This window comes from Physcomitrium patens, chromosome 10 (genome assembly GCF_059467195.1).
Source record: "Physcomitrium patens ecotype Gransden chromosome 10, ASM5946719v1, whole genome shotgun sequence".
In the NCBI taxonomy this organism is placed as follows: domain Eukaryota; kingdom Viridiplantae; phylum Streptophyta; class Bryopsida; order Funariales; family Funariaceae; genus Physcomitrium; species Physcomitrium patens.
Window position 1 is genome coordinate 13700614 of NC_143419.1, and position 27220 is coordinate 13727833.

Consider the following 27220-nt stretch of genomic DNA (forward strand, 5'->3'; position numbering starts at 1 on the left):
CGAAATCAGAACTTTGGTCACTAAAATGATTGCCAAGGGCAAGTTAGGGATTCATTTGAAGATCGAAGGTTAAGATTTGAGAGCTAGCTTGAATTTCTTTTCAAAGACATAAGAATTGTTTTGAGAGGGTTTTGGAGGACTTAAAAATTGTTGTTCAAAATCAAGGTTTGTATCAGTGATTTGGGTTTTATATAATATAATTAAGGCTAGTAATTCTAGCTAGTTTGTGCAATTGGTGTTACATCTACAATTGAAAACTTGAAAATATTTGGATTATTGGGTGTACTAAGTTTATACAAAATTTTGTGATAATCTAATAGCATGGTTTAGAGATATCTAGTTTTTAGCACAAGAAAGTTTTGGAAGGCGGCAGTTTGAGGTTGGGTAGGGTTTCTATGATATCTGAAGATATATTAGTTAGATTAAGGTAAAAATTGGCATGGTATTGAAAGAATTGAAGATCAAGCTATATACCAATTTTGAGACAAAGTTAACGATTGGAAAGGGAGAAAACATTGTTGGGATTTCTGCTTCACCTTTTAAGTTGGCGGCTAAGTGACATTAGTACAATTTTTGGAGATTTTTCCACAATCTGCAAGTTGGATTGAGCTAAAAATTCTTGAGCATATAGAAGACTTATATTGACAATTGTTTGCAAAATTCCATATCAAGTGGATAGTCGGATTGGATGTTACAGCTTGTTAAAGCTCACTAATTAAGATTGGGGCTTACTAGAAAAATCTAAATTACTTAAATATGAAAGTAATAAGGTAATTGGGATTTATGTATGGTTAAGAATACTTAGAAGAGTGCTTTAAGCACTTTTGAATTGAAATTCAGTTTATATTCTTTTTGTATGGACAAAATCTATTAGGGTTTTTTACCTACTTATGAAACACACAATCTCACCTTCCACAGCTATGTGCCCGGTGCATTCTTGAGAAAAATAATACGTAATACGACAGCATAATTACACTGCACTTGATCGAGAGCAATTAGCAATTATATACGCTATAAAGGTGTGGCGATATTATCTATTAGAGAAGTCAGTGGTTGTTTAGATTGACTATCGATCTTTGCTACATGATTTACATTTAGAAAATATGAAATTGTAGCATCATCATTGGAGAGAACAATTACAACTTTTTCATATCTAACTTGAATACAAGCAAGTGCGACAACATACTGTGCCAAACAACTTATTGCAAATATCAGACTTGAAGGACAAATCTGGAGGTAAGGCAAAAGTCACTACCATTAGTAGTATCATTTCAGATTTAATCAAAGAGGCAAAATGGAAAGAAGCTATGCATCGAGATGCTTATTTCAAGATGGTTAGTGATCGACTGAAGACGGACAATATACAATATTAAGATTACACTCTTAGTGATGGCTTGCTCTATTTCAAGAAGCAAATTTATGTATTTGATAATACTAAATTTTGGATGTACATACTTTAGGTGGGACATGACATCCCAATATCTGGACATCTTAGACGAGAGAAGAATCTAGAATAGATCTCAAGGACATGGTTTTGGGCTATTTTGGATCGTGATGTTTAAGCCGTTATATGCTCTTGTAAATTACGTCAACATAATAAAGTACGCAATGCAATGTCTCTTAGACTATTGTAGCCAATTTTGCTACCTACGACATGTTGGGAGCATGTGACTATGGATCTCATTATGTATTTGTTGCAGATGCCTCATAATCATACCATGGTTGTCGTCTTTGTAGATCAACTCTTGAAGCAACTTCAGTTGGCCACAATATGTTTGGATATTGATGCTCCAATGCTTGCATGAGTCTTCTTTGATATTGTCTTTTGCCACTATGGATTACTACGTGTCATTGTTTCATATTGGAATCCATGCTTTACGAGAAGTTTTTGACAAGCCTTCTTTAAGCTACTTGGCACATGACTTGCTATGTCTATAACTTTTTATTCCAAAATAGATGGAAAAATAAAGCATCTAAATCAAACCTTGAAAAATATGCTATGGATATTTGTGGTGGTTTATCATAATGATTGGAATGAATACTTGACGTTCTTCGAGTTTGCTTACAATGATAGTATTTAAGGAAATAATGGTCATTCACTATTTTTTTTAATACCGATCAACATCCAATTATGTCAGCAACTCTCCATTGTCCCATCAATACCAACAACTTGACAACAAGGGAATTTATACAATAGCCTTACAAGAAACATGGCACCACCTTTTTACTGCACAAAATCAATAGAAGCAGTATGGGGATAACCATTGGCAACACAAGACCTTCTAGGAAGGTGAACAGGTATTACTCTCTAATGCCAACTTGCCACTTACTACATCAACCCAAATCCATAAACTAGCACATTGGTAGCTTGGACCTTTTTGTATTTCTATAGTGATTTTTGATGATGCATATTACTTCGAGCTTCCACTATATATTTAGGTCCATTCAGTCTTTCATATTTCACAATTAAAGGAATTTCATACCGAGTCAAAGCGCTTTTCGGATCAAAACCATCCACCACCACTACCACCAATTGTAGTTGATGACCAACAAGAATATGAAGTAGACAGTGTTTTGGAACATTGCTACCTTTGTCATGGCAATGGACATCCATAACTTCAATACAAAGTTCTTTGGAAAGGTTATCCCATTTACGATACAACGTAAGAACCTTCACAAAACCTCATCCATTGCCAAGAGACAATTTGGAGATACTATCGGGAGCAAAACAAGGACGTTCCGCATTAGTGAAGGAGGATTAATTATAACATGGCATAGATAAGATAATTATATAGATAGTTAGAACCATAGAAGTTTTTAGAATTGGAATTAGGTTAATGGACTAGGTAGGATCTATCGTAGAACATTTTAGAAAGAATTTTGGGTAGTTTATTTAGATGGAGTCTACCATAAAACTTTATAGAAAAAAAAAAAATTAAGGTGGTTATTTAGGTGGGATCTACTACCTAAGAACATTCTAAAAAGTCTAAGGTAGTAGAATAAGGTATAAATAGGACTAGCCAAGGTCTTTTGGGGCATTTAATCAGATCTGGTTTCAAACCCTTTCTCTTAGAAATATTTGATTTTACATCTTTCTTTTCAGTTCTATTCTGTTCTATTTTTTTTTTTTTTTTTTTTTTCTGAGTTTTGTCTTTCATGTCCTATTTTGTTTAGTTTTGTTCAGTATTGTTTTGGTCTGTTTTTTCCTATGTTGTGATAAGACTTTATGTTGTTGTAGATTAGAAGGAACTTGGGTTTTTGAGATAGTCTAATCATGTTTCATATGTAGTATCATTTTAGAAAATAATGTAAAATATAGTCTATCTATATATATATATATATATATATATATTAATAATGTGCAATAAAATCAATAATTAAAATTATAAAGAAAATTTTGTAAAAAAATCAAAATTGATAAAATTAAAAAGTATCATTTTTAAATAGTAATAAATAAAGTATTGGTAAACAATTAAACAAAAATATAATGATAATATTGAACCAAGTATCATTTAGTAATAGATATTGTTGCCTATAGACTATTTTGATTTTATTATCAATATCTTAATAATCTCATCTATTTTTTATTTATTTTTTAATTAATCAAAAAACATATGTATATGATAATTTGATTATATAATGGAATAAAAATTTAATTTTCATAGAATCCTCAAAAATATATATATAGATCTACTAAATAACATATATTTAAAATTAACATTTGATAGAAAATTTTGTAGTTCTTATAACTATCTTTGAAAGGCAAGTACTAAAGAAGACTATAGATTCCATATTAGAATTTTGAACCGTCTGCTATTTAAATCATTTTATATAAATTGCACTACCACAACCTATTTTTTGTAGACATTTAATTTATACATTACAAGGTGACTTTTCTTTAAGAATTTTTCAGCATGTATGTCATTTCAAAATAAAATCTTGTACATAGAAAAGACAAAATTCAATAAAGATATTTTTATTCTTCTCAAAAGAAGTACTAAACAAAACCATAAAACTTAAATTGCAACTTTTTAATGTTGTATAGTAGAATACTATTAGGTTAAAATGTGTGTTTCTAAGAACAAAGGTCTACATAATCAAATTAAATATTCTTATCTTGATTCTGTTTTTTTATTAAAAAAAAAAAAAAAAAAAAAAAAAAAAACTCTTACCAGTAAACTAGTATCTTAAATACTTTAAAAAAAAATGTCTATTTGTTTCATAGTATTAAAATCATCTAATTAAATTAAATAGAATGTTGTCAAATATATCATATTATTTCAATAATAATAATTGATATTTTTTTATAATATAAATCAAGACTATCAAGTCATGATTTTGCAAGAATAAAAATAATACAAAAAACACTACTAGTAGTTATAGATTAATTTTCAAAGCCTTGAAAATAAAACCACCAGAATTTTTTTTAAATAAAAAAACAAAAAAAATAGTATAATATTTATTAAAATACAAGAAAATTTATTTATATAAAATATAATTTCATTCTCGTGCATTTTGTAAGTATTAAAATTATTTATAGTTATATAACATGTTTATGATGACCTTAACTTATATTTATTTTTTTCTTATTTTAAAAAATATATATTATGTTTTAATAAATAATTTACATAAGTTGATTGTATTTTATTTTTAGTGTATATATATAAATATATATATATATATATATATATATGTAATTATATCTAATTTTAGATTTAAATTTTAGTATTTTATCTTAAATTTTAATTTTATTTTTTTAATTTGAAAACTTATTTATTTGATAATTTGATAACTAACCTATTTAATAATTCAAATCTAATCTTATTATATTTTAAATTAAATGGCTGTAAATAAAATACTTTTATATTTTTATCTCATAGGATATTAATTTAAATTTAACTAATACTATCTTTGGTCTTATAACATTTATAATTTATATTTTTCCAAAATAATAAATAGTACTGTATAATTGATTAGATATAATTTAATATTTATATAACTAGTAGAAACTTAAGAAAGAGATAATTACCACTAAAGATTAAAATAATAACTATACCACCAAGAATATAAACTATATATATATATATATATATATATAGGGCTAATATGATTATTTTATTGCTTCTAATTAATTTATCTTATTTTATTACAAGTCCAATTATGCCTTATACAAGTCCAATGAGGTCTCCACTAGTTTCTTTGGATGTTGTGAAATTAAATAATAAAAATAAAAGTAACATAATTATGCCAAATAATTGCATAATATACCATGCACGTGAGTTTATCATGATAATTTAAACATAAATCTAAATGTATAAAGTGAACCAAATATAGTAATAGAAGAAAAAAATGTTTTTTTATAATGGCTTTAGTAAGTGCAAAAAAGACAGTAAAATATTTAACAAAAATAAGAATAGATGAGATACATTGATAAGATCGATAATTAATTTAGTCTTATTTCTACACATGTAATTTATTCCCCTTTGGTAAGTGTTGAATAATTTATCCTCATAAGACATGGATAATAAAATCAGTAACACAATCAATTAAAAAATCATTGTTGTTAATTTGATAGTCAGTTTCACCACATAAATACAGTGGTTCCTCTTTAAAGTAAGTAAATAATTTAATTATGTATGCTGCACAATTATTTTTTATCCAATCCAAAATATTTGTGTAAATAAATGAATGTTATATACAACAATAACCACACATAATTTAAAAAATAATCTACACCATTAACATTTATTTTAGTTAAACGTCAATGGCAATCGTGATGATAACCATGAATATCAATGAAAAAAAAAAAAAAAAAAAAAAAAAAAAAACCCAATATCACTAAATAATTCAAAAAAACCCAAAATAATAATAATGAATAAAAAATAATAATTAATGATATTAATAATTATTATTATTATAATGTTATAATAATTATTATATATTATTGCTCTACTTATTTCACTCTAAATTTTTGATTTTAAGGTCTTGAATAAACCAAAAAATAGCTTTTAATATCATATCTTACTTAATTGCATCACCTAGTTTTTGAAAATAATATTAGAAGTAGTCCAGCTAATTACTCATATGTACGTTCATACGTATATACACGAACAAACGAGTAAACGACATGATGTACTTGGATGTTAAACGGAAGTTGGATGAAAAACTTTCATCCGTTCTCCTACACGACGCGAAGCCCCCTCAACTCCAACAGTACCGACACGACACGCTATTTAGGCCGCTTTGTTTATTTATACCCGGGGAGGTATAATGCCCAGAACCATTGCATCTCTGGTCGGATATCGGACTCCATCCCCTAACATCGCGCTCGCACATCCGCGCTTCACGTTTTTTGCATTGTGGATTTGTTTGCTTTCGGTCTGTGCGTCGATTTTTGTGTCGGTATTTGCAAGCTTTGCCTCTGCGCCGAGTTGAATGGGCACCACTCTCAGCTGGTCGAGGATCTCTGATGGCTCTCACGCAGCGGAGGCCGCGTATCAACTTCCAGGACATCAAGACCAGATTGCTGAAGAGCCTGGGCCCTGCGAATGAGAGCCAGTACTGCAGCTTGAGTCTCCCACTTTCTCAATCTCCGAGTCTGTAAGGATGAGCTCGACAGATTGGTATTGGTTACGATTGGCAGGGAGAATGTGGTGCTGCACAATGGCTTCGTGGACGCCATTCTTACCAATGCTGCGTGTGGCAACGCAGCCCCACCCCCGCCCTCCCTCACCGACACCCCCAGATCCTTGACTGGTGATTGGTTTATAACAATTCGTGATGTTGGCAGGCATGTTTGTGGTCCGTCGTCTCGGTGTCCGGATTGGTAGTCACGTTCCATAGTTTTTGAGAAGGTCGTGCTCTGCAGTGCTCAAGGTGGCGGAAGGAAAATCTCAAAGTGCAGAATTAGGAAGTGATGTCTTTTTTTTCTTTTTCTTTTCTTGTTTTTATTTTCTTTTCTTTTCTGGCTGTATTTTCGACGTTGCGGAATGTTTTCGGGCTTTAGATTTTGGGAATAGTTCTTGTTGCGAAGTGCGTTGTGTGTGTGCGATGTCCTGGCATTATAATGTTTACCGTTGGTTCAGAGGAGCCTGTCAAGAGAGCCTAGCGTTTGTGCAGGTGTTCGACGCAAATTCACGACTCCCTTGTCAGGAGTTGATGAAGGTCCAACGTCAGTATCAGCTGGAACACAATCGCAAGGCGATCGATCGAATGAAGAAGGATTTACCGGTTCCACTCGAAAGGGTCGTTCCGTCATCCGAGATGGGAAAGGCGCAGAGAGGACAAGTCCATTGGAGAATCACACGGCAGATGTCTGCACCGGAGTGGAGGACACGCATTTTGCAGGTCCAGTTTTTCTTTGCAGCCGCTGCAATCTTCAAATACAGAGCGGAGCAGCTGGATGTATGGTAGGGTGCGCATCTTGCGAAAAAAGCTCGGTACGAGGAAGACAAACGCTGAAGGGAGTGAGGCGGATGCAGACGCCGACATGAGGAAGACGAGAGTGGGCACGGTGTGGTTAGCGAGGTCTGATGCGAGGGTCTCGAATGTGGCGCCTGCCGCGCCAAATCCTCCTGGTTTGGTCACGCTGTCAAAACTGGGATGTAAGTTGGGTGAGGGCGAGTGCTACGATTGCAGTCTATCATCCAAAGAGAGCATCCGACAGCATGTGCCAACAGTAGCTTGTTTAGAAAGCGGACTGGAAAGCTGCGATGCAGAGAGTTCATAATCAGGGAGTTCCTGGAAACACACCTGCTGAAAATAATCAAGGCCGTGATCGAGCTCAGTCGGATGAGGCAGAGTAGGCAGAAAAGAGGAGCAGGGCCACGCGACGACTTCATCGATGGATTTCTACGTGGCCGTGGATCTGGACCATTTGAGACTGGGAGTAAACTGGTCGATGTTGTTGCAGAAGGCGTTGCATCGAGTGTTCTAGCGCCAATAATGGTACCAGAATGGTCGTTTGAAAGCTTTGTAGTGAATGCAAATAGATTAGTGATCATACTTCGTGCATAACAGCTTGGAGGAGATGTTTTGAAACGATGAATTGTATACCTCCGAGTTAAATATAGAAGAGACCTGTGTATTCGATTTTTGCCATGGATGATGGGCGTTTTACACGTTCATTGCCTCCAATTTGTGTGCGTGTGTGTGATAATGAGAGAGAGAGAGAGAGAAAGAGTGAGAGATTTCCATATGTAAATCCACGAGGCGTTGGCTTTAGTTACCATTCTGGTTGGCTTGTTGTGATGTGTGTCGGCAGCAGTTTATTTCTGTCAATTCTCGGGTATTTGGTGTCTGTGATCACGTTGCATTAAATGTTATGTCTTCATGGGTTGTAGGAAAATCATGTTGGACGCTGTTTCCTGGCCTGTCTAACGTAACAGGAGGATGTTTTCTTGCTGTTGCTGGTTTGATTTGTGTTAAGGATCCTATTGTCTCGTGCATGTGCAGTCAAGTGCCTGTTTAAAGATGGATTATGCGTTTTCACCAAGTGCAATTTGAAGGTATCCTGTTGTTATTAGATGCATTGATTTCCTTTCGAGTTCCTTGTCATCACCATAGATGCAAAGAAGCTAATTACTTTGAATATTCCTTTAAATCGTACACGGGTGAGTATTGTGAATATTTGTGAGTTTTGTGGATACTTGATGTGAGGGAGGATCAGCTCAAGCATTGATTGCAATGATGTTTGGTCGCGTCTAGATAAGTTTGGACTCTTTTTTTTGTTTCGCAGTTCATTTCACTGAAAACCAGCTCCTCGCTGGACTGCTATTAAGGTTTTGAGCATTGTAAAATGGCTGTGTATGATGATACAAATTCTCTTCAGTTGAATTTTTAGCTTTCAAAGAAGGTGCATTTCTGATATGAGTATTTAATTGTGTAGACACAAGAAACATTATCCTTTATCATTCACGATTTTTGGTTTTAAGTTTGTATTTTCTTCCTTTGAACAAATAGAAGTTGTTGTATTACATGATTGCTGAATAAGATATTAGAAAGTGTGTTATTAAATTATCAGTTTAAATATTCAATTTTACATGTACTAATTTTTTCAATTTCAAGATTACAAAGAACTATTTATTTCAAGTAAAAATTAATTTTGATATTTTGTAGCATGAATTTGTAATTCAATGCTATGGATTTTTTTAAACAAATAATTTAGTAAAAAAATTAATTTTAGAAGTCTACCTGACATAGACAATCTTAATCATATGTTAGCATTGGAGCTCCTTGTTATGTTTTGAGAAGAACAAATCACTAACGTTTAAGGTGGAGCTATAAATTTAAGATGGATGTAAAAATAGATAAACATATATAGATATAAGAATATATATGTATATATATTTATTACTTTAAAGTGTCATGTTCATATTTTATTGTTTAAAAAAATCTCTTTTTTAGTGTATCCATTATAATTTTATAATAAAAGAGTAATGCAATATTTTATTTTGATTCAACCTGTCAGAAAGCAACATATAATTATTATTATGAAAAAATATTGGTTTTGCCAAATAGATCTCTAAATTAAGAATCATTTGTCCTTAAGCTTTGTGATTTGTTTATTTTAATTTTTTATTGAGAATTATTTTATTATTGGTTAAAAGAAAGTTTTGCATTTGAAGGTTCTACGTTAATTTATAAAATAAAGACTTATTTTTTATTTAAGATTTAGTCATAATTTCAACAAAAAAAACTGTTTAATATAATAAATATTATAATGAAGTGTATTTTTTGTTGCATAAATTTTGTGCTAATTTTTATAACATTACATCTAAGAATTCTATAAAGATTGTAAATTATATTTTACCATTATCAATATAAATAGAAATTTTGTTTTTACTAATTCATAGCAAGTATTACACAAAGTCCATATTTTTATATCTTTCAATATTATTAGCTTACAACAATCTTCTATTGATTAAAAGGTGCATTTTTTTTGTAAACATAGCCATAGATAAGAGAATTTTAAGCTTGTACTAACAAAGTTGAATTCTTATTCTTTGACAAAAGAGTGCCAATATTTGCCAAAAGTTTTTGTCTAATATATATAATCTTTTAAATAATTTACTAATATTAATATTTTCACCTAATAATCTATTTATAACTTTAAAAATAGCTTATTTAGATAATTTAGTATTTTTCTAAATAAATATATTATAAAATTTTAGAAATACTATTTCTTTAGAATCTATAGTAATTTAGAACTTTATTTCACCATTTAGGTCAAAAAATCTTGGAATAAAATAATATTTTTTTCTATTTACAACTAATAAAATTTTATTATTAGAAGAAGTATTTGCTACAGTAATTAAACCTTTATTACAAAATATACTAAAAATACATGTAAAGATAGCTTTTAGTATACAATTGGATATAAATAATTATATCTTTTGTTGCAATTTTTATCACTTTTTAAAGCTATAATTGCAATGTATATAGGCATTATTCTTTATTGTATAAATAAATATTATAAAAAATTTGCCTCATTCTTCTTGGATCATATAATATATAAATAATATATAAATGGTTTTTCTTCTTATGTATGTATTAAGTCATTAACAATCTCATTTTTTAATTGATATATATCTAGGCATTTACTCAAACTTTTTTAATTGTGCAAAAGGCGAAGCTAAATATCTAATAGTGATTTTGTAATCAATAACTTATAAAAGTAATTTATAAACATATATGGTCATGGCAATATAATTCACATTATTTTTAAGATATCTATAACTTTCAAGGATTTCAAGTAAATTACATTAATAATGAGACAATTTTCAAGAATTTTCAAATAAAATTTATTAATACAAATAATAATCTTAAAATTAGCTATATATATATATATATATTATATCTTATGTTAAATGAGGCTATTCTACTTAACAAAATGAAAAAAATATATGTTTTTAATATTTTCAAAAGAGGCAAAATCTCAACATATAGTAAGATAAAAATAAAAATATTAATATTTTCTTTAGAAAATATTTTATCTAAATATTTTCATATCAATAGAATCACTACTAAAATTTTATATGTACCAATATTTTTTCTTTTGAGTGTAATATTTTAGAAATTTATTATATAATAAATATTTAGTCACATCATTTTTTGTACATCTTTTAAAGAATTGAATGAGTATTTTCTTGTTTTGTCCTTCTAAGAATTCTCTTAGATTTTCATTAGGACAATAATACATTATGAGTTATGAACAAAAACTTAACATACCTTAGCTAAAAGTTAAAATTTAATTAATAGTAAAACTATAATAATAATGAAAATACTTAAAACTACAGAAATTCATTGTTGTTTGCATGCTTTAGTTTATAGATAGAATTTTTTAGATATAACAATCTAATAACTTATTATATTGGCTCTTGATAGAAATATTTTTATAAGATGTTTTTATAAAGATTTTTTTCATCAAAATTTTAAAATTGACTTCTAAAATATCAATTATTATTACTTTTAATGATCTAACATGTTAATTATAATTTAATAATATTTTTTAATAATAAAATATATTTTAAAATATGACTTAATTTTTTAAAAAATATATTAATTTTAAATACACATATTTTATAATAATTATATAAATAAAGAGAAAATTTTATTTATCGTTTTTGGTTTATTATATATATATATATATATATATATATATATATATATAAACTAAAATATAAAACATGCAATTTACTTTATCAAGCCATATATCATGCAAGGTGATTTTTTGGCCAAATTTGCCGAATATTAAAACTTTATTACACAATAATAAATTAAATATTAAATCCCAACTATGTTCTTAAGTCGATAACTCCATATTTTTTTTTCACTCAATAAATTATCTTTTTGGTGTTATTCCTTTATATATATTAAAATTCACTCTTGCCTCTCTTTTACCAATTAATCATTACATTGACCACATATGACAAACAAACACAAGCTTTGATTGTGGAGCTCGTGACAAATATTACAAAATAGAAGCACAATTTTCTTCTTATAGAAGATCGCAATTGTGATTATGATTTCCTTGTCAAGTTTGTGCTTTGTCAAATCCTAACCACCAATATACTTGCTCTTGCAATTTTGCGACTTAGCTTCCAATTTTGTGAAGATTTTAATGCTTACCTTCAAAATAATTCTTCATTGTCGTAAATGTTATTTAGTATTTGTTTGCACTCTCTAAAGTAGTATATCCCTTGTTGTCCTAACTAATGCAATTGTTTGGAATGAAGAATTTGACCAAAAAAAAAATTAAATCTATTTTAAACTGCAGATTCATGGTAAAGGCATTATGCCATAATGTTAGTTCACAGTCTTTGATTTTCAGGATTACTTTAGATAATCTTCACATTGAAAAAATCCAAAATAATCTCTTATATAAGTTATGTGCAGCCCTCTTAAGGTTAGCTATTTTATTTTTAGACGCCTAATTTGTCTACTGTAGTTTGACAAAGATGCTTAATGTGACCCTTGAATGCTAGAGTAGTGTCACTCACTCTGCTTGTCTAATTTTATTCATCTGGATGTCTAACTTTAATTCAGGGCATTCGCACAAGTCACAACCATGCATAGCTCAAAAGTCTTATAGGCCTACTTGTTTAAAAAAAAAGAAAAAAAAAAAAGAAAAAAAAAGAAGTTAGTAAAAAAGTAATAATTGGACTATTTAATAAATATAAAATTTTATAAAATATTTTAATCTTTAATCTTTAAGATTATTAAATTAGATCTTGTAATAATTCTATAATAATACAACTTAGCCTTCAATACCAAGTATAAAAATAATAATAAAATAATCATTTTATTTTCCTAACTTAACTATTGTCTTGCATTTAAACTTAGCAAATAGCTTAATTTTAATATTTTTTAATATTACTTATAATTTTAACTTGATTTAATATATAATTATTTAGATATTGTAAAAAACGTAATTACTTCTAAATTTCCAACTTATATTACATATTCACCAAAAATCAATTGTACATTGAAGACATAATGCATCCAAAGAACTCAATGTTAATATTAAATTTTAATTGTCTCCAAATCATTGACGCAAAAAAAAAAAAAAAAAAAAAAAAAAATCATTGACTTTGATTGTCTATTTTTAAATATTTAAAAAATTGTTATGCTGCAATGATTGTATCTTTAGAATTTTTTTGAAGCTATTGCTTTAACCTTATCTTCTAATCTCTATTGCTAATAAGCTTGTATAGGTGCATATAATACTTCTATAAATTAGATATACCTATCATAATATTATACTTATATATATATATATATATATATATATATATATTGTATGTTGTATATGTATTTATAAGTTACTTATATATATATATATATATATATATAGACATACTATACTATAATAATATATAAGTTTTTAGTAATAATATATTACTAATACTTATTTGTGGTAGCATCTTAAATTATAATACACAATATCTTAATATTGTTAAAAGAAGATTTTTTAAAAAATTACTTATTATTATTATTTCTTGTGATATAGTCTATATATATATCATTTTTTTCTTTATCTATCTAAAATTAGATTTCTATTATATTTTAATTTTTTATAATTATTAATATTTTCTATTAATATATAAGTTTAATCTATTTATATTATTTCTTTTTTTCTTCTTATATTAAATATGTTATCACATAATTTATATTAATTTATAATCTATATATTGTTTATTATAATTTATAATTTTTTATTCTTAAGTAAAACAATCAACTACAAACATAATATATAATAGATATATTTTTATTAATACAACCCTTATCAATGCTTTAAATCACTTTGAATGTAATATGGAATTTAATTGTGATGTTTACGAGATTTCTTGTATTAGTTTGTTTTTTATGTTTATTATTATTATTATATATTAATAAAAAATAATAATAGATCTAATAAATATATCCTTCTATTGTAGAGTCCAATGCTTAGTCAAAATAGAAAAAATACCAAAATTTCTTCTAACCATATAGTTAGTTATTAAGAAGACCAAAGAATCTCAAGTAAATCACTTCAATTTCTACTAGGAATAGAAAATTGAAAGACCACCATGACATTAGTATTTTATATAATTGGTGGTATATAATGTTCAATTTTAGAATGTCTTTAATTTTATCCTATTGAAATAATCTCTAAATTTGTTTACTTGTTAATACTTTAGTTCTTTTAAATCTTGTCCTTACTGATTTTTTGAAGTTATTTTAATTTAATGTATAAAATTAATATTTTTATTCTTTAAAATTATTTATAATCCATACTTTTAAATTCTATTTGATATTTAAATCCAATACTATAAAAAATTAAGATATATTTACATTGTGATTTTTTAAATATGTTCACAATAATTTTCTTACAATCAGTGCTACTTACTTACTAACCTTCTTAAATTCTTTCAAATGACCTCTCAAAATTATCCACATTGAAATCTTAATTACTTTTACATTGTCTAAATTATTTAAATCTCAAATGGCTTTAAGACAAAAATGTGACTTCTATCCTCTTAAAGCTATACAACATTATCAAAATTTTGTATAGAATTTGTATCAATATCTTCAAGATAGTTTCTTATAAATTTAATTTTAAATAAAACCAACCTTTATCTTAAATAAAAATCTAAGTTTAATAGATCCTCATATATACTATTATAACTATACCAACTATAGTTAAAATTGTTTGCATTAGGATTCCATATCCTTCCTACAAAATAGGCAATAACAACAATTTAATCAAAATTGAACTTTGGCTTTCACTGTTGCATTGTCTATTGCCACCTCTTTGGAATTTGTACCCACTAAGAAGCTTGAGTAACATTTGAAAAAACTAAGAAGAAGGATCTTACTTAATATGCATCTTAGTTGGATGTAGACAACTACTTGCAAATGAACTTTCATTGATTCCAATAAATCTTGCATATCTCATATGATTAGATGTGTATACTCTAATCTCACATTGATTACTTTAATAGATCACAAGGATTGATCACCTTCACTAAAGTAGTTGATTCATTGTTAACCACCCCTCTTATTTCCAACCTATAGGGTGGAGTATTTCCACTAGACTAGTGCCATAATATCAACTATTTTTGATATTTTGTGGTTGGAAATAGATCAAGGCCTAACAAAAATGATGTTAAACTATGAGCAATACAAACAATTCAATGTACTCAAAATCAATGTACATAAATTGTCAAAAATTATTTTTTGCATTAATAGAGTTGCACATATGTGGTGCATGATTATGCATCAGCAAATCAAAGAGTTGTTGGAGCAAGATTGAAAGATAGAGGATGTGAGAAGTATTATTTAAAGATAAACAAAAATAAGGAAGGATGGTGGCAAAAATCCAACTTGGACATGGTGAATTACTTGTAACTAGATGTTTGAATTTTTGTTGCCTCATCAACAAATTTACATCTATAATTGGTATGGAATTAGGTGAAGTTTGATAGCATAATTAGGTGCCACACTAAATTTACCCTACCCTCTGTAAATTTGGTCGCAGCTTTTGTGCAGGAGCAAGAACTTATCTTGCAGTGGAACTTTTATGCATGGACTAGCCCTTGATCTCACAAACTTTAGATTGAAAAGTGGACGGCCAAATTTTGCAGGTTTCATAAGTTCTACGCCCTCATCCCACCATCTACTTGCATAGAAATCTGTCATTATTCCGAGGCAGAGCTGCGTGGCTTGCCGTATGTCGTCAAACATTGACTGCTTATAATCGGTTGGTGTGATTCGCCAAAGCCTCAGCAGTTGACAGAGTACTACTCTGGTTGTGTTCTTTCCTTGTAACACTTAAATTGCTATCATAAATGTGAGTACTGAGCGATTTTCTAAATACAGCAGGAATTGAACTGTAGATATTGGAGTTCCAGAATAAACTCTTTATCCCCATTGTTGGCAACATGCGCCGAGAACAGAGAAGGGCTTTACAGATTTCTGCAGCTGCACCCACTTCGACATTCATGGTCTTCCTGAGGTAGTCCTTTCCTTCAGTAAAAGCTTCCAAGGTCGGAACCAACCACTGATTGTCACTTTTTCCTGAATGATTCTACCACCGCCTCCTCGCAGTGCTGATATGAGTTTTTTCTGTGTGATCTATCAGGCCAAAGTCTGGCACAGTTCCCCTCTCACCTGGAATGATCAATACGATTTATTCGGCTTTTCGTGAAGGCTGCACACAGCCTTAATGATACTTCCGAACGAATCTTTGACAAAGGTCCAACAATGGTCAGATGGTCTTTACTTCAGCGACGCTGACGAAGGCCCAGAGTTTTAATACTATAATAGCCAATAAATCAACGCTTCTCACAATATTTTTGTTTAAAATTTATTTTGTATTTAAAAGGCTTCTTTTGCCTTAGTAGGACCATAAATGGATTATGATGAAATATTATAGGTAATAACATGGTAGATTCTAGAGCAAAAATAAGTTGAGATTCTTGCAAAATTTACTATTAAATAACTGTAGTAGGATTGATACTTACTTGGAAGATGATTTTTTGTGAGATAAGGTCAAATTTTGATTAGAATGCATAAATATAACAATCTACAGAAAATAAATAATATTTTGAAAAATTAAGATACAATGTTAGAAAATCAATTCTAAGGTCCTCATTGGGCATGTAGTTTGTAGATTGTTTCATGGCCATAGTGATGCTGTCCTTGAATATGGCTTTGTATGTGCTCTTGTAGCTGTTTTCACCTAAAAAACAATTATGTGAGAAATTTTGAGTAGCAGATTTGATGTTGGCCCATTCAAGTAACATTGGAATTATGCTATTGGATTGTAACATACCATTGTTTCAAATTACAAAATCACAATTTATGGCAATTTCTTTGCAATGTTGCCTAACAAAGAAGATTAATTTCCAAAACATTATTAGGATGAAAACCACAATTCCAACACCAAAGTTGGTGCCTCCTCTTTTGGCTTGAACTTTCAACTATGGCTCTAAAGAAACATTTAGTCTGGACCTCCTACTATTATTGTTAATAATTTTAGTTACATAGACTAATATATAATCAAAGCAATTAGACACTGTTAAGGAATTTAAAGTTGTCATCTTGTATATTGTGATTATTATATCTTCTATACAAATATTGTTATGGCCTACAAACAAAGTACCTTGGCAAGAGGTAACTATTAATATAATACCAGTAGTTGAATGGATACTTTAGAAATCTTTTATAGTATAAATACCTTAGCACTAGTAAAGATTGTAAAAGAATAAGTAGGCATTGTAATTGTCATGAGTTTGTTGTTGCTCAAAGCACTCTTGAACAATATCACATTGCAACCTAATTTGATGCAAGTTAATGTGGAAAGAGCTCAAGCATACACATGTTGTGGACAAATCATAAAGATGAAAGAATTTTGTCTCCTTCAAATATTTGGCCATTTCTAGCCCCATGTCTGCCAAAGTTGTGATGTAATAAGCCAACACTTTTGCTCCCTTATTGCAAACATCCTTGATTCATTGAAACTTCTTCAAGAATGAAAAATCTAAAGCCTAAGTCATATTTTCTATACGTAAGCTCTTGCAAAATATGACCCTACTTGTAAGCATAGTGCCACCAATTCTTTCAATCATCAATCCTATCGAGGCTGCAACTAACTTAAGGAAGAGACTAATGAGGCTCAAAAACACATCTATTCATCAAATGGAAACCATTTAACCTTTTTTTAGAATGATTTTATAATAAGTAGCTACATAATACATCAAGACAATAATAACAATTTTTCTATGGGATAAAAGTTTGGCTCCAATTAAACTTAAAAAAAAAATAGTTGAGATAACTTATTTATAATAGGATATGGATAAGATATTTGTATTATTGATATATAGGGATAGATAATTGGAACCATGTTTAAAAAGTTATGGAAGTTTCTAGAATTGGGACTAGATTAATGGACCATGTAGGATCAACTGTGGAACATTTTAGAAAGAACTTAGTGCGGTTATCTAGGTGGGGCCTACCATAGAATCTTCTAGATAAGACTTAGGACGGTTATTTAAGTAAGGTCCACCTTATAACCTTTTAGAAAGAATTTAAGGTGGTTATTTAAGTAGGGTCTATCATTTAGGAACATTCTAAAAAGTCCAAGGTGGTAGAATATGTATAAATAGGACTTGCCAAGGCCTTTTGGGCATTTGATTAGGTATGGCTTCAAATCTTTTGTCTTCATAAAGTTTGGTTTTGCATCTTAATGTTTAGTTTTGTTTTTTCTTATTTCCATTTGCAAAGTTTTGTCTTTTGTGTCCTATTCTATTTATTTCTGTTCAGTTTTGTTCTAGTCCATTTTGTCTTAAGTGTAATAAGATTTTATATTGCTATAGATTGAAAGAGACTTATACTCTCAAGATAGATTGGTCATGTTTCATTGTCAAGTTAAAAAGTAGATTTGATATTATCTTAAAATTAAAAGATAAATTTATTATTATAAAAAATACATGGATATTTTTAATTTTTTAATATATTTCAAGGATATATGTGATATTTTTCTATATAAATATATCTATATACTTTAAACTATATTAATATAATTTCCTATAAGGAATCTTGTACATGCACTCTTTCATTTCATCAAATTTAAATCTCATATCAAAAGTAAAATATCCTTGAAATATAAATCTCACCAATTAAATATAAAGGAAAAAAATAGAGAGAAAACTCTAAATGACAACAAGTCCTGCCAAAAGACATGGTAAGCCACAAGATGTCATCTACCCATTACAAAAATCACTACCCTAACAACCAAACTTATTATACAATGACCACAATAATATGTTCTAAGCTCAAAAAACAAAAGAAAAACAAAACAAGGTTGTGGTCATCATTGATTGACTAAAAAACCCACAACCTCATGGTGAGGAACAATACCAAATATCTCAGTTTTGGCAGCATGGGTGGATGGATAATCTAGCTCTCTTTCTTTTTCTTTTTTTCGTTTTTTTTCCTTCTAGCTTGGGAACTCCGCTTTCCACACATAGCGAGCTCCTTGAATCCACCACTAAATCTAACCCACAAACTTATTTCCACTTTTGGTCAGTTCGGTATGGTTTCCAAATGATCCCCCCCCCCCAAGGCTTGGGTACAGGATCTAAAGTTGCCAACTCATCTAATTAAGTAAGTAAGTTGTGCCATCTGGCAGACAATTAAGCACATCTGGAATTAGAACTTTAGAAGTGAGTGGCCGAACGGCCTCCACATCGAGAACGGGCGTGATCAAATTGGACGGGCCGGGCGGTGGAGCCCGTCCCAAGGTAGAGATTGGTGCCTTGCCTCCGTGTTAGTAACAACCCGTAAATGGACTAGTGAGGGTTTTGGTCTTCGCGCGGAGGCCCGGCCGGCGGCCCCGAGAATCGCTCGGCCAGGAATTGTGGCTCCCGTTGGCCGCGCTAGTTGCGTCGCGGAGGTCGGCCATGAGCGAATATGGATCGAGCAATTTTTCTGTGCGCATGGAAGGCGTGCAGCGGCTTCCTGTGCGCCCTGATTTGTCCTTTGCCTGTCCCCCTTTACATCTGTTCCTCATAGGTTGCAATTAAATGGGGGGCTATCTTGTACCTTTGTTTGGTTGGATGGATTCACGGTCGTGTGCAGCATGTGGAGCTCAAATTACTGGCCATCGCGCTGCTGGCAACTGGAAAACTAAATCCCTTCACCCTCGGGGATGTCGTTGTTGCGAAGGTGTAGGTGCTTGCGCTGGGAGACCAATTGACGGGCGTGGTGGAGTGGAGGAGAAATGGTAGCGGAGAATTTGTGTCAAGAGGGAATACAGAATATGGTAGAAGTTGGTGCAGGGGAGCTTGGAAGTGGTTGATGCGGGAGTGCAGCCGGAGGTTGTGGAGAGAGTTGTCGTCGGAGAGAGTTATTGAAGTAAGGATTTGGGAGGAGTTCTGGTTGAGTGGGTTGAGTGGGTGTGAGGAGAGATGGCGGTTGATACGATGATGAGTGTGGAGGTACCCGTGATTGGAAGACGGTCCATGAGCATTGAAATGCCAACCAATGCCGGTAGACGGTCCATGAGTGTCGAGCAGCCCTACAACCCTGCGAGACGGTCGATCAGCACTGAAATGCTGAATTCGAAGAGACCGGGGAGGTCTAGTCTAACTTTGAAGCGAAGTACGAACGAGTGGTATACAATTCTCCCAATTCTGATTCCAAGTTGGTCTCTGGTTTGCTTAACTCCGGGGCCCTTGCGCCCTGTTCGCTGACGTTCACCTCTCGGTCCTCCATGAACAATCCTGATATCTCACTATCTGCACGCCCACCTCCCACTGGCTACCGGAACCACTGTTTCTTCTACTCGTGGTCTTGCACTGTTGTTACTATATCACCTGCAGATTAGTTCATGCATCGATTATGCAATTTACTCAGCTGTGAGATACAGCATGTAGAGTCGTCCTGGTTGCATTTTGTATTGGAGGTAGACAATGTGTCCGTGAGAATGATCAAAACTTGTGTACAGTTTTATTCCAGGAATTTCTCCCTGCATGGAGATGTAGCGGCTGGAAGATTTGTAGTAGTCATGATCCAATAGGCGCGCATTCCCTCTCTGAGAAGCCTCAATTTTGAACTTTCATGATTTTGCGATTGGAAGGATAACAATTTTTATTTCTATCAATTCTACACCTCAGATACCGTCGTCGTGAAGCAGGCCTGTCATTGTTTAGAGACATAAGGGTAGCGCTGATATATTACAATTGCGGTTCTAAACTTGATGCCATGGTCCTGCAGGCGCGTGTCTTCAGATGCTCCTACTGACATTGTTGTTGATGTTGGTGGTCAGAGCTTCGCTGTGCACAAGGTATCCTACAATCCATATCTTGCAAAACCCTTACCTGCAATTTAGACAAGTATAACTTCCACGTTCTGGATACGATATCCACTGATTTATCATGTCATACCATGAGACAGATTTGTAATTTGTTAGATTGTCTGTAATATTATATAAAATTTCTAAGTGAAACACACGGATTGTGTCTGAAGAGTCCAACGAGTAAAGCGACGCATTAAAAAAAGAGGGTGAAGAATGTTTGCAATTGGAATTGTCGATTGCTAGTCTATTGGGCAGGACATCCGTGTTCAAACTGAACGATAGTGGATCAGATTTCTCAGAAATATCCCAAATAAAGCTCCATGGGTCTCACAATGTCTCCTTGTATCCAGATGCGACCTAAGCAAGAATTTTCTGTCCGTTGTTGTCAAGAAAACATGTAATCGGTTCTTTCTGTGCTGCATTGTTCAGTGTGCTCTGGTCGCACGAAGCGGGAAAATTAGGAGGTTGGTAGCTTGTGAAAGAGCCAATGAAGATGGAATTATTCACCTGCAATTAGCCGATCTGCCAGGCGGATCCGAAGCTTTCGACTTGGCAGCCAAATTTTGTTATGGTATCAATTACGATATCACCACATACAATGTGGCCCTACTCCGCTGCGCAGCTGACTATCTGGAGATGAACGAACAATGGGGTGACAATAACTTGGTGGACCGCACCGAAAAATTCCTCAATGAATATGTCCTACAGAACCTTGCAGAATCTATCGCTGTGCTTCACAACTGCGAGAGTTTACTTCCGCTTGCTGAGGATCTTAAACTAGTCAACAGATGTGTACAGGCAGCAGCGGTCAAAGCAGTCAGGTACGGTTACACAGTGCCGTAAGTTATTGCTATCATCACACGAAACTGCGCTAGGCCGAAAATAGGTTTCATAACATGAAGAACAAGTAGAATCCTGTGAACAGTTAATCTATTTCTCACATCCTCATTGTTCCTACCCTCCAGGGAACAGATCGGAGGGGGGTTAAATCGTTCAGAATTCGATGGTTCCTTGCGTTTGGACAACGCGAAGCCTGCATTCAATGATAGCCCAGCTGCGCCCGTCGTGGAATGGTGGGCTGAAGACCTCGCCGTTCTCCGCTTCGACTTCTTCCAAAGAGTGCTCACTGCGATGAGAACTAAAGGTTTGCGTTGTGAGAGCCTTGGTGGAGCTGTAATGCATTATGCACATCGTGCTCTGAAAGGAATACACAAGAGACAGACAATGAAATCGCCCAAACCTCAGGTATTGTTAATCCCTCCTGGGCTCATGGTTCCAGCTGATTAGATGTCGAATTGCGAGCGTTTTGTTTTAGGTAATATAATTCACTGTTTTTTCTAGAGGATTCGTGAAACTATGTTGAACCGATTAGTAGTTAAGTCCTCTGATTCAAGATCAAGGACGCTACAGTTTGATGAAACTCCACTTCACTTCAACAACCACAGTGCTACATATTCTAGCTTTGCATTGGTTCGAGGGACTCCTGATCGCTTTCTCGAGATCATCCCGTGATTGGTACTTAAATGGTGTCTTTTACTTCCAGATTCATTCTCCCGCCTTGACTCTGGAGCATGAACAACGAATTTTAGTGGAGGCGATTGTCAGCATCTTGCCACCAGAGAAGACCGCAATATCTTGCAGCTTCTTGTTTGGACTGCTTCGTGCAGCTGTCGTTCTGGAGACCACCTTAGCTTGTCGCCTCGACCTTGAGAGACGCATTGGTTTACAACTGGAGCAAGCTACTCTGGATGATTTGTTAATTCCTTCTGCTAACCACAACGTAGACACACTCTTCGATGTGGATGCAGTGCAACGAATTTTGAACTGCTTCATGCAGCAAGACGGCGCCGAAGACGTTGACGTAAGATAGCAGACTTGAATCTTACGTGTGAATCTGATTCCCCTTGTTTCAGTGGCTTTACGTTAATATCATATTCTAGTCAGCTTCGTTTGTTGTCGACTGATTTAAGTAGTAGTGTTATCAGAGAGGATCAGGATTAAACTTCTTCAAAATCATCATGCTTCTTTGCTTGAACTGCAAGTTGGATCATCAAACATTCAAGGTACTGACTGAGTCAATTCATGTGGAATCTAACGGCTTAGCTGTATTACCTACAGGACACGCATCCTATGTACGATGTCGAAGGCGCAGGTTCTCCTACGCATAGCGCACTTGTGAAAGTTGCGAAACTATTGGACACTTACCTGGCTGAGATTGCACCAGATGCGAATCTAACGATGAACAAGTTCATTACACTTGCTGAAGTGTTGCCGGAGCATGCGAGAACTGTTGACGACGGGTTATACAGGGCGGTTGATGTATTCCTCAAGGTGCATCCTAGCTCATAAAGCATTGATTCTTCGTAGTGCATGGAAAACGAAACCTTGTACCACGAAAACCTTGAGTCATTTAACCCACGGAAAGGAGGCGTAAGTCAGTACAATGTTCTGTTCATAATTATTCCTTGCAGCTCCAATCAGGCCGATGATTCCACACGCTAATGTGTACCTCACTGAAATGACCCAGGCACATCCAGCAATATCCGACGCGGAGCGCAAGACCTTGTGCAAGCTCATAGACTGTAAAAAACTTTCCCAGGATGCTTGCACGCATGCTGCCCAGAACGAGAGGCTTCCAGTCCAAGTTGTTGTCCAGGTTCTTTACTTCGAACAACTGCGCCTGCGAAATGCCATGTCCTCAATTAATAGCAGGGATCCGGCTTTACGCCACCAACTCTCTCAAAGGATGACAGTTGGAAATCTCACCGGTTCACAATCACCTAACGAAAACTATGAGTCGGTGCGGAGGGAGAATCGAGACTTGAAGCTTGAAATCGGGCGGATGCGCATGCGCCTCACCGAACTAGAAAGAGATCAAACCAACATGAAAATGGATATAGTCAAGAGCGGTGGAGGGACTAAATTCATCGACTCCGTATCCAAGAGGATCAGTAAACTGAACCCCTTCCTCCGTCGCGAGTCAAAGGACTTCAAGAACAACGGCTATCTCGCCGCGAACGGTAACAACATCCCTCTCACCCCAGATAACCGCTCCGTGAAACCTCGAAGGCGTCGGCATTCCGTCTCATAGCCATTCCATAGCACCGTCCAAGACAGCGTGGAACCTCTTTGTAAAAATGTCATTTTTGAGCTCTAGCACAGGGAAAGCCAAGTCCCGTTTTCGTTTCCTGTCGAGCCTGAAGAATCCTCCTCCAGTGTTGAAGCCCTTCGAGGAAGTCCAGAGATACGGCAACAGGCTATTCGAGGTTCGAAACTACGAAGAGAAAAAACGCAAGCTCGCAGGTGATACCGTCGATTGGTACAACAACACTTCACGCACAACAGCCAACCCTATAAACCCCTGTACCATTAGGCACCATTCACCCTAAACTGTACAATCGACGTGAGTTTATCCTTCTGCTTGTTCTTTATGCACATCTTCATGCAGCTAGCCCGCTTCGTCCAACACACTGTAAGGCGTTAGCTTGGAGCAGTTTATTATCCTACTGTTGTGCAACCTATAATTGATCACAACAGTAATGTTAAGTTAATTTATCCGATATTTCAGTAGCACGCATGGGTTTTATATTTCATTCTCCTATTACACCACAAAAGGTTGTCCAAAGGTTTTCAACTTCCGAGTAAAATCGTTGGAATGGATCACCATTTCTGCTTACTTTAACACTGTTTGTCCACCAGAATATCACATCGATTGTCAAATGATTGACTCGGAAGAGTAGATTTAATTTTAAAATATTTCACTGATATTGTCTACAACTATAATTAATGTTACAGTGCTGTTATGGACTATGAACCCGATTTGACTGACGGTTAGGGACTATTCCAACAGGAAGTACTGAAATGGGTTTTAACTTATTTCAACTTTTCTACTGTGCCTTGATCAAAACATATTTTGTTTGTCATTACTGTTGCTGTTATTTTATTATTTGATTTATAAAAATTAAGCTTTCATTGTTGCACATCAATGTTATGATTGTTCTTTATTAATGGAAAATGATTCTAACATGGTAATTAAGCATAAAATGTGCACTACTAAGGTGTGAATTGCTAAACGAGTATTTGGAAAGAGATCCAAGGAATCACTACAAAGTATATTTAATATAATTTTAATTATTTAGGATTCAATATCTCAAGGGACTTATTTCTTTGGATTGATTTTAAGAAGCTTTTTAAACTCATTTTATTTAGAGTTTTTAAGAAATACCTTTTGGATTGAAGCAACTTTTGTCTTTGGACAATTATCACAAAAAGATTGCAAAAAGATTAAAATAAAAAATGATGCTTTTGATGCATTTATAGCTTTCACATACTTAAAATTTAAGTTGTTGTTGGCCAGTAGAGGCAAAACATTATGGCTTTGCCAATCTTATGTTTTATAAACAACTTTCTTTTAAAGATTGTATCAATTTGAAGAATATTGATACTATATTCAATAATATAATAAAATTAAAGATACTTTGATTTAATGAATGTGAGAATTTAGAGGATACACCTTTCAAGTTAAAATATAACTTAAATTTTTATCTTTAAAGTTATTTATAAAAATAAAGATAAATATCCAAGAAAATGCCTTTAAATTTTTGACATATTTGACATACTTAGATACTCAGACTTAATTGATTGTAATCAAGTGGAGATAATATACAATGACTTTTCTAATCTTGTATATCTTGAGCTTTATGAATGGTTGTTAAAAAATGGAAGGTATTCATAATGCCTTTGCTAATCTTATATTTCTTAAAAAATGAATTCTTAGATATTGTACCAATTTGAAAAAGATCCATTTTAAATTTAATTACGTGAAAAACTTAAAGACCTTGTAGTTTAATAGATGCAAAAATTTAAAAAATTAATATTAATTTTATATCACAATAAGTATTAATTAATGATTTCTTTATACATAATTTTAAGACATGTCAAGGACATGAATATCAAAGAAAGAAATCCTCAATACATGCTTGTGACATTGAAAAGAACTAAAAAATCACTCAAAGATGATATATTATTGAACTAGAATGACTATTGCCAAAAACAAAAAGACTAGAAAGTCTAGATACAAGACTAAGGACTAGAAAGGTATTGACAAGAGTGAAGAAGGCTTCACTTTTGCCTCCATATATACTCTTAACTAGGAGCTACATGGCAATTTCCTGTAGGACCTCCAAAATGTGTTGACTTTGCAAGTCACATATCTTAACTTGCAAGGCAAGTTTTTATATGTGTACCACATAGTTAGCTTCCTCTGCAAGCTACCAACATGTAGTTAACTTGTTGACTAAATTTTTAGCCTACCAATCAACAACAAACTTATGTAAAGCCAAAGTATCATCTATAAAGCTTCTAGGAAGCTTTTTATAGAAGGTATTATGGAACTAATCTATTTTTATCTACTTTTACCTATTTCTACCTAATTATATAGGTATTTACTAGGATATTTATATGTATCTATGACATTACCTCCTTTCTAAGAATAAGTTCTATGAAGAGTGGTTATCATGTATTGATGAAATCGAAGATGCAACAGATTATATTTACAACATATTCTGATCTTTATTTTCTTCAAAGATGGTTGATATGTCCTCTCAGCCATTGATAGTGTTTCATACTAGGGCAAAAAGACTACCATGTTATTTGATCATTGTTGAGGCCTTGGTAACTTCTTTCGAATAAAATATTTAAAACATTGTCAAGAATTGTTTCTACCTCTAATAAAATCACCAAACATCAAGACTCTCTTTCAAAGTTGTGATATTAAATATGTTATATCTCGTCATCTATTGAAGGAAGGACATGTCATTCTTGAAGATCTTCATTTTGATTACATTATCTTGAAGGTTGTGAAAATTGCAATATCTTGTTTGATAAGTCAACAAATAAAAGCTCTTGAGTTGAACTTGATGGTTGTTAGTTCTCTATTTCTTTAGCGTCACAAATATACAGAAGCTATAAAGAAGGATAGAAGGTATAATATTATCTTCCTTTGATCTTGTTTCTTTTATAGCAAAGATTTGCTATTTTTTATCTTGGTTTTGATAGATGTCATCAATAAAAAGCTTCAACTATCTTTGCTACATTTGCAAGATTCTTTGTTGGCTCCTATGTGCATTTATTAATATCATATCTACACCAATGAAGAAGATATTTCAACCTATTTTGGCACCGCCTTAAATCTAAAACTTATTCAACCTTGAATTCTTGATTATTATCCATTTCTATAGAAAGAGATGGTATTTGACTTCTTCCCAAGATATTCATTGTTTTATATGATTCAAGAAGTGATATATAAAATACATAGTAGATCTTTATAGATTCTAGTAGATGTAATCAATAAGTAATAGGATTGATTTATTTACTAAT

General features: G+C 32.5%; 1 protein-coding gene and 1 long non-coding RNA gene across 2 annotated transcripts; both read left to right on the forward strand.

Annotated features, from left to right (window-relative positions):
- Positions 1-15670: 15670 nt before the first annotated feature.
- On the forward strand, positions 15671-16753 carry LOC149988295 (uncharacterized). Its single transcript, XR_016505290.1, has 2 exons — positions 15671-15997; positions 16124-16753. It is a non-coding gene; the product is annotated as an uncharacterized LOC149988295 (long non-coding RNA).
- A 2896-nt stretch (positions 16754-19649) lies between these two features.
- Positions 19650-24524, forward strand: LOC112287923 (BTB/POZ domain-containing protein At5g48800). The gene is made up of 7 exons (XM_024531562.3): positions 19650-20158; positions 20761-20830; positions 21272-21663; positions 21808-22087; positions 22386-22703; positions 22961-23173; positions 23370-24524. Exons 1-7 carry the CDS (start codon positions 19953-19955, stop codon positions 23931-23933), a joined length of 2043 nt encoding a protein of 680 aa, XP_024387330.1. The 5' UTR covers positions 19650-19952; the 3' UTR covers positions 23934-24524.
- Positions 24525-27220: the final 2696 nt, after the last annotated feature.